Source organism: Petaurus breviceps, unplaced genomic scaffold (genome assembly GCF_028583685.1).
Source record: "Petaurus breviceps papuanus isolate PSGF00001 unplaced genomic scaffold, PetGlider_PUasm1.0 140, whole genome shotgun sequence".
Lineage (NCBI taxonomy): Eukaryota > Metazoa > Chordata > Mammalia > Diprotodontia > Petauridae > Petaurus > Petaurus breviceps.
Window position 1 is genome coordinate 36036265 of NW_027185698.1, and position 10726 is coordinate 36046990.

The following is a 10726-nucleotide window of genomic DNA, read 5'->3' on the forward strand; positions in this document are numbered from 1 at the left end:
GGTTCCTAATCTGCCTGATGAAGGGCTCGATGAGACAATCCCAAAGGCCTGTCCAGCCCCAGCATTTGGGTTCTGGGACCTGCTTGAAGTGGAAGGCTCAGCAAATGGCTGAGAAGATCAAGATGTTTCACTACACCTGTTTATATACCAGTCTGAACTTTTCTTAAGATCTGTGTAGAGCATTGGCTTAGGGGTTGAGAAAATAAAAGGATCAATAAGACATGGTCCCCACCCTCTTACAGCTGAAAAACCTGCTTAAAAAATAAAGTAATAATAGCTCACATTTCCGTATTTCTCTCTGGTTTGCAAAGTGTTTGCCACAGAAACACTATGTGAGGTAGGCAGCGTAAGGATTCTTATCCTAATTGCAGAAAGGGATTGCTTTGGCTGAGCAAGTGACTCGCCAGGGAGAAGCTGTATAGCATGAGGACAGCAGTGTGGGTAAAGTCACATCCCAGCCTAGAGGGTTATTAGCTGCAAGTCCCGTAACCTCTCTGTACCTCAGTTCTTCATCTGTAAAATAATGGGGACAATAATTGCTTCTTTTTTCTACTTTGTAAAAATCCAGGAAACTTATGGAGGTAGCACAGAAAAAGGTTTTTCAAGAAAGAAAGAACTATCTTATGGACTGGGAGCCTGGGCCCTTCCTGCATTTGCCTCAAAGTAGAAGAGAGGCTGGTGCCCTCCTTAGGTTTCTCTGGACTCTCTAATCAGCTCCACTGCCTCCTTGATTGGGCTGACTACCATTCATTGAGGGGTTGGGCACCTTCCTGTACAACCCTGGTGGTGGCTCAATTGTACACAAGCAGCTCAGAGTCCTGGCAACTGAAACCAGCTCTTGGTTCTCTGTGCCACTCCAATACTCACATCATGCTAAAATTCTGTTTAAGCAAATGGCTGAAAGCCCAGGGCCAGGAGGCTGTGCCACTGATTGGCTTTGTGCCTTTGATACGTCCCCTCCTTGAGCTGCAGTTTCCTCTTCTACAAGGTGGGGAGAATCATCCCAACTCTGCTGAGAGAACACATGCTTTGTATTTTGGAAAGCACCATAAGAAAGATATTCATTGTAGCTCTTTTTGTGTTGGCAAAGAACTGGAAACTAAGGGCATGCCCACCTATTGGGGAATAACTAGACAAATTATGGTATGCTGATGTAACAGAACATTGTTGTGCCATAAAAAAGTGTCAGAGAAAACTGGAAAAACTAATATGAACTGATGAAGAGAGAAGTGAGCAGAACCAGGAGGACAATGTATACAACACCATTATAAAAAACACAAACAACTTGAAAAGACTTGAGAACTTTCATCAGCACAGTGACCAACCACACTTCCAGAGGGCTAAAGATAAAAGCCTATCAGTCACTGGCCTCCTTGACTAAGAGGAGTGGGATTCAAGATGCAGAATGAGACATTCGTTATTGGAAATGAACAATGTACAGATACCACCCCCCCCCCTTCAATGGGAAGGAAAGGGAAAGAGAGAAAATAAATGCTTGTTAATTGGAAAAAAAGTAATAAAAAAATTTTTTTAAAGGAAAAGTACTATATGGAGGTCAGATAGTCAGTAAGCATTTATTAAGCACCTATTGTATGTCAGGAACTGTGCCAAGCTCTTGAGAGACAAAAGTCAAAAGAAAATGCCTAGGGGTGGCATAGTGAATAGGGCACAAGCCCTGGAGTCAGGAGGACCTGAGTTCAAATTCAGCCTCAGACACTTAACACTTACTAGTCATGTGACCTTGGGGAAATCACTTAACCCCAGTTGCCCTCCAAAAAGCAAAAAAAAAAAAAAGACTGCCTACCCTCAAGGAGCTCACCATCTAATGGAGGGCAGGGACTGCCTCAAATACTTGGTAGCTGTTTGAACTTGATCAGATTGAAATTCAAGAGTATAAGCTACATATACCGGGTCCTGAGGCTAAAGCTTTGATTCATAGAACTACAAAGCCGGGAGACCCTAAAGATCCTCTAGTCCAACATGGGCATTTTATAGATGAGAAAAAACTGAGTCCCCAAGAGGGGCAGCACAGGATGGACAGGGAGGCAACCTCCATGCTGCCTGACCAGCGTGGACAGGGAGCTGCCCAAGTCACACAGCTTCTGGGCTGGGGAGTCAGCACTTGTGTCTAGGCCTGCTGGCTTACACCCTGTCTGCTACACCCTGTTCTCCTTGTTCATGTGGCTTCAGAGATTAGAATGAAACCCTTAAAACTAATAGTCGCTGAGTAAATGTGTTCTAGTTTGATTATTGACTGGATTGTTAATGAAATTGTCTGTTTCCCATTATCAAAGGTTCATCAGTTAGTGAAAGAAGGACGACTGGAATTTATTATTGGAGGCCAGGTGATGCATGATGAAGCAGTGACCCACATCGATGACCAGATTTTACAGCTAACAGGTTTGTTTGCTTTACCCAATCAGTGATGCCACATGACTCATTGAATGAATGAAGCATATATGTAGAACTGACGGATTGCAGAGTGCTGTGCACTGGGGATGTAAGAGAAAAGTGAGACAGTCCCTGCCCTCCAGGAGCTCACATTCTGTGGGGGAGATAATACAGAGGGAGGTGTCAGCTACAGTTCAGATGCAAAGGCCCCTTGATGCCTAGGGTACAGTCAGAAAGCAGATGGTAATAGCTCTTTTTAAGCGTCATTTCCACTAATAAAATCCTCTCCGTTTTTCATGTTGCACCGTTGAACATTGCCAAGGTTTGTGTTGGCAAAACCTTTCATTTCTGGGTCATAGGTGGCCAGTGGCTGCAGCACCAGCAAGAGTAGTGGCCAGTCTGAATCTCCATAAATATTGCTTCCCAGGATGGTGGCTGAGGGTGCTGGGCTGGCTATGTTACTGCTCCCTGGGCTCTTGGGTTCAGGGTAGTACTTCAGCCAGGCTGACTTATCAGCCCTGTGGCAGGCAGTTAGTGGGGATGGGCTGATTGACCCTTTTTTCAAAGGAGATTTTTTTTCCTAAATGATGGCTATGAGGACCAGTCCGGAAGCAGGACTCAGTGCTCTGGGGGATCCAGGGCTCGTGCATCTATCTGCTGTTGGTGGCAGTTGTTGTTGATTATGATGAGGAACGTGGACCCCTTCTCCATTGTGGTAGCTTTGGGAGCTGAGCTGGAAACAGGTCTATTGGGTTGGGGGACACTACTAGTCCCAACCTCCTGGACTCAAGGACCTCAGCCATCTTCATTAGGGTCTGAGAGAATGCAGTGATGGAAGTGGTGTAGGTGTAGATTTTTCTGGCACTCGATTTCCTGTCTCTCCCTCAGGGTGCCTTTGTGCTTCAGTTAGGCAGGCCTGCCTGCTCTGAGGTGGAAGAGACAGTGCTGGGCCGTGGAAAGAGCTTTGGCCTGCAAGTCTGGAGACCTTGACTTAAACACTGGTCTCTGCAACAGACTGGCTGTGTGACTCCAGGCAAGGAGTTTCTGGGCCTGATCTGTGATAGGAGGAGCTTGGACCATGTGCTTTTAGGTCCCTTCCAGCTTCAGTAGTCTTTGGTGTATGTTCCAAGACCTTGTCCAGTGCTAAAATCTTGGGATTCTAAGATTTTTTCCCAGGTCTGACATTTTACATTCTATTATGTCTCCATCCTTAAATTCTGCGATTTCATAAATGATATCTCTGGGATACCCTGGAAAGAAAAGAGGCAGTGCAGGATGGGTGGAAGGGCATTGGTCTGGGATGACACCCTCTTCAGGTGTTAGTTTCTTCACCTGTAAAGTAAAGATGCTCTCACTTACCTCCTGATTCTTCAATCCCTTGGGCCATTTTTCACTTTTGTAGCTAAATTTTTTTCAGGTTAATAAATGTTGATGGTGGGCAGTGTCCAAGACATAATTCTTTTCCTTTCTTGAAGGACTTTTTTTCTCTTGCTACCTCCAGAAGTTTCTCAGGAGTTTTAGGCTAAACTCGAGTTAATTGTTAACTCTCTTTGTTGCCAGCAATAGTTATTAAAAACAGAAGCAGGGAAGGAAAAATGGTAGCATTGAGCAATCCCAAGGAATTTACAGTATCTGAGGCATTTACAGTATCTGAGATATTTTCTACCATCAGGGCATTTCAGCCAACTGGGCAAGGAGGGCCCCAAAGAGCATAGAATTTGATAAGGTATCAGGCAGGTGATACACCTTTAATAAATATTAGTTTTGTTGATCTCATGGGAATTGAGTCCTGGTGCCCTGCAGCCCAGTGTCATCCAAACAGACCTTGAATGATGAGGAATTAAAAATGTCTGGAATCTTAAACATGAATGGAGGGTAAGGACAAGTGCTAAAAGGAGAAGAGCAAATAGTAATTGCCAACTCCACAGCCAGCTGAAAGATTGCTCAAGGACCAGGTAGTGCCACAGATGGAGTTCTGGACTTGTAGATCAGAAGGGCCTGAGTTCAAATCCAGCCTGAGATACTGACTAGATATTTGACACTGGGCAAGTCATTGAACTTCTGTCCACCTCAATTTCCTCAGTCACAACATAAAGATAATAGAACACCTACTGGGAGACTGTTAATAAGAAAGTTCCCTTATGCCCCAAAGATTTATAGCAGCATTTCTTATGATAGCAAAGAATTGGAAACAAAGCTGATGCCTATCAAATGGGAAATGGATAAACAGATTGTGGTACATAGATGTGATCGTCATCGTCACAATGTAAAGAACGATGGATATGAAAAATTCAGAGAAGCCTGGGAAGACTTATGTGAACTGATAGAGAGTGATGTGAGAAGGATCAGGAAAACAGTATAGACATTGACTATGAGAAAAAATGAACAGAACCAAAGAATGTTAAATGAATTTATAATTTTAAATTTTGTCTCAGAGAAGGATTAACAAAAGGTACCTTTTACCTTTCATTCCAGAGTCAGGGGACAATGGGTGTGGGACGTTCCATGTAATCTGGGGCACAGTAAACGGGTTAACTAGTTTTGCCAAGCTGCTATATTTCTCTTTTTAAATCTTCCTTGTAAAGGATGGAGAGCATAGAGCAGGCCAACACAGCCTGTGACCCACCAAAGGGTTTAAGGCAGCCTGCAAAAAATGAATGTTTTCCTGTAGTTTTCATGGGCTGCCCGAAATCCTTTGGCATGCCGCAGGTTGTGCAGGCCTGGGATACTTAGAAACGAATGTGACATAAAGAAAAAAACAGCAGTAAAGACCTTTGTTTTTAAAAGAACTAATGGGAGATCACATAGTATATTGGCAGGTGCTCAGAGGACCAAGTTCTGGTCTGACCTCTGCCTAAAGTTTGCTCTGTGGTCTTAAGCCTCTTCCCTTCTCTGGCTCTTGTTTTTCCCTTTGCTAAGTCATATGTAAGATTTTTGTTTGATTGTTTTTCTTCCCCGGTTCTGACGATCTGCGGTTTGGGACTTGACGTTGGGAGGCAGGTGTTCATATCCCAGCCACACCACTTTCTTGTCGTGTGACTTTGGACATATAATAATAACAACATTAAAACAAAAATGATGATGATGATGATGATAGCTGTCATTCACAATCATCTTAAGGCTTCCAAAGTGCTCTGTGTAGGAGGTCTCATTTCATCCTCACAACAGCCCTAGCAGGAGGAAACTGAGGCAAACAGAGGTTCAGTGACTTGCCCAGGTTCACACAGGTGTTAAGTATCTGAGGCAGAGTTCAAACTCAGGTCTTCCCAACTCCACTTCCAGCACCCTTACCCACTCTACCTCTCTGGCTCTCCATTTTATCATCTGTAAAATGAGGATAATGGGTCCTTATACTCCCTCATTTACAGGGCAGCTGTGAGGAGAAGTCTCTGTACTCCTCCAGCAAAGTGGCTTAGTGAATGTGAGGACCACTGGACTTGAGGTCAGGAGGACTTGGGTTTGAATACAGGCTCCATTGCTTATTGACTATGTGACCTTGGGCAAGTCATTTTATCTTATTTGACTTTAGCTTCATCTATAAAATGGGTTTGTTGAATTAGATTGTCACTGAGGTTCCTTCTTGCTTGAAATCCTGTGGAGTCCTCTCTAGTCCTAAATCCTGTGACCTCAAAGCACTATATAAATTCGAAAGTATTCAGCTGTGAATGAAGAAACTCAAATATAGTGTGTCAGATCCAAGTCTGTCTGTTTTGCTTGTGAAGCGCTACCCAGTGGCCCCAGCCTCTTTCCAGCCTCTTTCCAGCCTCCATGTTCATTACTCCCTCTCAGGGACGTTGTTTTTTCTTCTCTTTGTATCACAGGGCTTAACATTGTGCCTGGCACATAATAAATAAATACTTAAGAAATGCTGCCGACTGACTGATCTCTCAGCAGTCCAGCCAAACTGGCCTTTCTTTTCTAGGTTCCTCACACAAGATGCTCCATCTCCCATCTCAGCCTTTTCACTGGCTGTTCCTCATGTCTGGCATGTCCACCCTCCTCACCTCTACCTTCTAGAATCCCTCTCTTCAAGTCAGAGCATCTGTGTGAAGCCTTTCCTCAGCCCCCAAAGCCTCCCGCTCTCCATCCCAGTCTATCTTATATTTAACTACTTTGTTGTTTACTGTATTCTGTCCTGTGTCTTCTCTCTCCTCCCTTCCCCTCCCCTCTCCCATTCTGCATGGACTTGTAGTTGTACTTGTTTCCCACACTAGAATATAAACTCCTGTTGAGCAGGGATCACCGCATTCTTTGTACTCGTATCCCCATCATGGGCAGTGTCCAGCACATAGTAGGCACTTGGTGGATATGTGTCGATTGATTGATCTCTGAGCTCTCCACAAAGTCCTCGATTCCCTTTTAATCTCCTAACAGCATTAGCTGTGGGAAGTCCAAGAGCAGCAGAGCCTCTCACCTCTGCTGAGGTCGCAGGACACTCACCTTCCCTGGTTCCCAGTGACACTGGCTCCGTTGTGTGCGGCCAGGGCCCCAGACCGTAATAGATTGGTATTGCTGTGCTTTGGACTGACGGCTTCCGTACTAACAAGCACTGGCGTTTCAGTCAGGCCTTGTGCCTTATGAAACACTCATTGTTCCATTCAATCCTACACGTAGCACTGAGATGAGCCATTCTATATTTTTATGGCTCAGGAAGCTGTCCTTGGTTCACTCGGCTGAAGTCCGAGGACTTGGTCACTGGCTCTTCCCACCACATGAGAATCTCTGCTTGTAGCCAGTTAGTAAGCCATACCAATGAACCACCCAGGAATGGGGGACCTGCAGCCCTGAGGCTGCGTGTGGGCCTCTAGGTCTTCAAGTGCAGCCCTTTGACTGAATCCAACTAAAGAGAATCCAAACTAATCCAAACTAAACAGAACAAACCCCCTTAATAAAAGGATTTGTCTTGTAAAGCTTAGACTCAGTCAGAAGGCTGCACCCAAGGACCTAGAAGGCCACATATGACCTCAGAGCTGAAGGTTCCCCACCCCTGGAAACCATTGGAGCATTGGTGGAGTAGGGAGAGCCATCCCTCTCCAGGGGAGGTGATCAGAGATTTAGAACTGGAAGGAATCCCCAAGGCCATCAGCCCCCTTATTTTGCAGAGGAGGAAACTGAGACCCAGGGAGGTGAACTTACTTGTCCCAAATCACGAAGGTGGTGACAGAGATGAGTCCTCTGATTGGAGAGCCCACTCGTGCTGAGTCGTGCCATGCTATGAGGGGTGGGGGAGTCCATTGTAGGGATGAGCAGTGAGTAGCTCAGAGAAGGAAGAGGGTGAGAAGAGAACAGGGGCAACAGAAGGCAGTTCAGTTTGGCTCAAACATACAGGCTGAGAAAAGATGTAAGGTGAAATACATCTAAATGTTGACCAACTTTGTGCCTGGGCCAGGCTTATCACTTTTCTGTACCTCGACTTCTCCATCTATAAAATGGGCTTAAGATACAAGCGATGCCTAATTTTCTTTCTTGCTATGAAATTCTGTGATTCATCACTTACAATAGCTTACAGAGAAAAATGCTGAGCCACAGGAAGTTAGAGTGTCTTCCCCAGGGAGCACAAGGGATGCAATCCACTGAGTCTAAGCTTAAGGGTTTTTGATTAGCACAATGAGTCATGTCTAAGAGCTACTCACTGAATTTTTATTTTAACAAGACTGTGAGGTCGAGCTAGTAGAATAGCTCACATTTCTGGAGTGTTTGGAAGATTACAGAGTGCTTTACATCCCAGTGGCCTTACGAGGTGAGAAGAATAAGCAGTGCCTCGATGAGCCAGACATGACTGAATGACAACAAACTTAAGAAATAACATGGGCCTGTATTTTGATCCCTGTTTTACAGATTGGGAGGTTGTGCCTCAGATGGTGAAATGAGAAGCAGAGCCAGGACTTACACCCTGGAATGTTGTCGCTGATCAAATGCTTTACTGTATGTAAAGAGCACTTTATTAATGCTAACTGTTAGATGAGGGTAATTGTGGTGGTGGTCATGCTGCTGCTGGTTGTGGTGGCAATGCTGGCGCTGGTCGTGATGCTGTTGGTGGTAGAAGAGAGCATAGACTATTTTTTTTTTTCATCAAGGCTGGAAGTCTATTGACCCGAGTTGGATGACTCCTCTTTAAGCAGTCTGATGGCCCTTCGTCCCCATTGGTGCTCCAAACACCTTTTGATGCTTAACTTGGTGCAGATGCCTGAGTGACGTTAGCCACCATCCTCAGCCTCCCCAGCAGTGGATACTACACGTATACTCCCCAATGTCTGACTAAAACAAGGACAGAAAGCTGGAAGGAATCATAGGAATCCTCTAATTACACATCCTTCATCAGTGAATACAAGTTTGAGATTATCCCCTACGGCTTCTAGGTAGTTGGTTTTCTCTCCTCTGGTGACATGTGGTGGCGTGGTGATCCCGTTTCCATGCTGGGTACTTCCAGAGGCTGAATGTTGGCTAACTTTGTGCTTCAGGCCATCATTTCCTCTCACTGAACATTGATTCCTAGAAAATGCAGGGTATCTTGATCATTATGGATTTTAGCCATTAGCTCTTGAGTTGGTATTGTGCCTAATTGAATCTGGGGACTTTTGATAACTTCGGAAGTCCCTGTTTCAACTAACAGTTCAGCACCACTTAACCTGAAAGCCAGAGTTAATTGGTACAATTTATTATATTCCAAAGTACTGGAGTTGTTATCTCATAGCATAGTGTTGGAATCATTGAAACAAGACTTGACAAGGGTCCAAAAGGTCATCTAGCCCCCATTTTATTAATGAATAAACTGAGTCCTGCAGAGAGTAGTAACTTGCCCATAGTCATCCAATGAGTTAGTGACAAAGCCAAGACTAGAACCTGGGTCTCATGACTCCCAATTTAGTGGTTTTTCCATCAAACTTTAGTATAGGCGTGCTTGACATTTTTTTGTGTTATGGACTCCTTAGGTAGTCTGGTGAAGCCAGTGAACTCCTTTTCTCAGAATAATGTTTTCAAATGTATAAAATAAAAATTACAGCATTGCAAGGAAGCCAATATATTGAAATATAGTTACCAGAATATTTTAAAAACAAAGTTTTCAGACTCTCTGTTAAGAATTCCTAGTGTAGAAAGAGAAAAGAGGAAGAGTCCAGACTACAGGCTGGGTGACTCTGAGTTCTTAAAGGATAGCCTAGCAATACATAGGTGTGGCAGGTGCTGCCGGACTGTAAAGGTGTCACAGTGTGGGCCTGCCTGGCCTCTGAATGTGGCTGTCACTCCAGAAGCATCCTAGCTAAATCAAGACAGGCTCATCATCCATGTTCTGACTACTAGGGAGTGGTCTTTTTTGACCATAGCCATTCAGGAAACCCTTTTCTAAGACATGAATAGGCTGGTGTAAGTGGAGACAGACTCCCCACACTCCTCAAATCACAGAGCCATGAAGTGTAAAAGTATGTCTCCCATGGACAGTAAATCATTCAGCATGGGTTTCTTGACAGTCTTTAAAGGCCAGGGAAAAGGTTGTGGGAGAGGGAGGGATAAAATATTAATTTGTTTTTTCCTGAAAGTTCACTATCTTTTTTCTCTTTGGGAAAATCTCATTGAGGGGGACCTAGCCTCAGATTCTTTTCTTTTTATAATTACTTAGTACTTAAATTATTTGTAATAATAATATTTATTTATATAAATTGATTTAATTTATTTATTTTTAGTTTTCAACATTCACTTCCATAAGATTGTGAGTTTTAAATTTTCTCCCCCTCCCCAAGGTGGTGTCAGTCTGATATAGGCTCTATTTTTACATTCATATTAAACATATTTTTACATCAGTAATGATATAAAGAAGAATTAGAACTAATGGGAAGAACCATGAGAAAGGAGAAATAAAACAAAACAGCCAAAGAAATGGAGAGCAAATTGTATGCTTTCTTCTGCATTCAGACTCCAAAGTTCTTTCTCTGGATATGGACAGCATTTTCCATCATGATACTTTTGGAGTTTTCTTAGATCCTTTTCATTGCTGAGAGGAGTTACGTCTATCAAAGTCAGTCATCACACAATGTCTAGCCTCAGATTCTTGGGCAAAAACATGTGAAACAATCTTAATGGGAGCTTTGAGAACCTAGGAAAGATGACAGGGAGAGAATTGTAAGAATCTAAGGTTACCAGCTTTTGAATTGTAAGAATCTAAGGTTACCAGCATTTATCTGAAATCTATCCATCAGCAAATGTTTAACTAAATGTCTACTATGTGGGGGCCCACTGGGCAAGATGCTGGAAATGCAAAGACAAAAGTGAAACCATCCCTTTCAAACATTTAAAATAAGTATTAATTTATGTAACAAATGATTGCTGAATATATCTTCTG

The 10726-nt window shown here is 43.6% G+C and overlaps 1 protein-coding gene across 2 annotated transcripts in view; it reads left to right on the plus strand.

Moving 5' to 3' along the window:
• Positions 1–10726, plus strand: part of MAN2B2 (mannosidase alpha class 2B member 2) — an 87406-nt gene that overhangs the window by 11899 nt on the left and 64781 nt on the right. For both annotated transcript variants that reach the window (XM_069070161.1, XM_069070169.1), the window contains exon 3: positions 2295–2400. In XM_069070161.1, coding sequence (XP_068926262.1) covers positions 2295–2400 — 106 coding nt within the window. The remainder of the gene's footprint in view (positions 1–2294; positions 2401–10726) is intronic.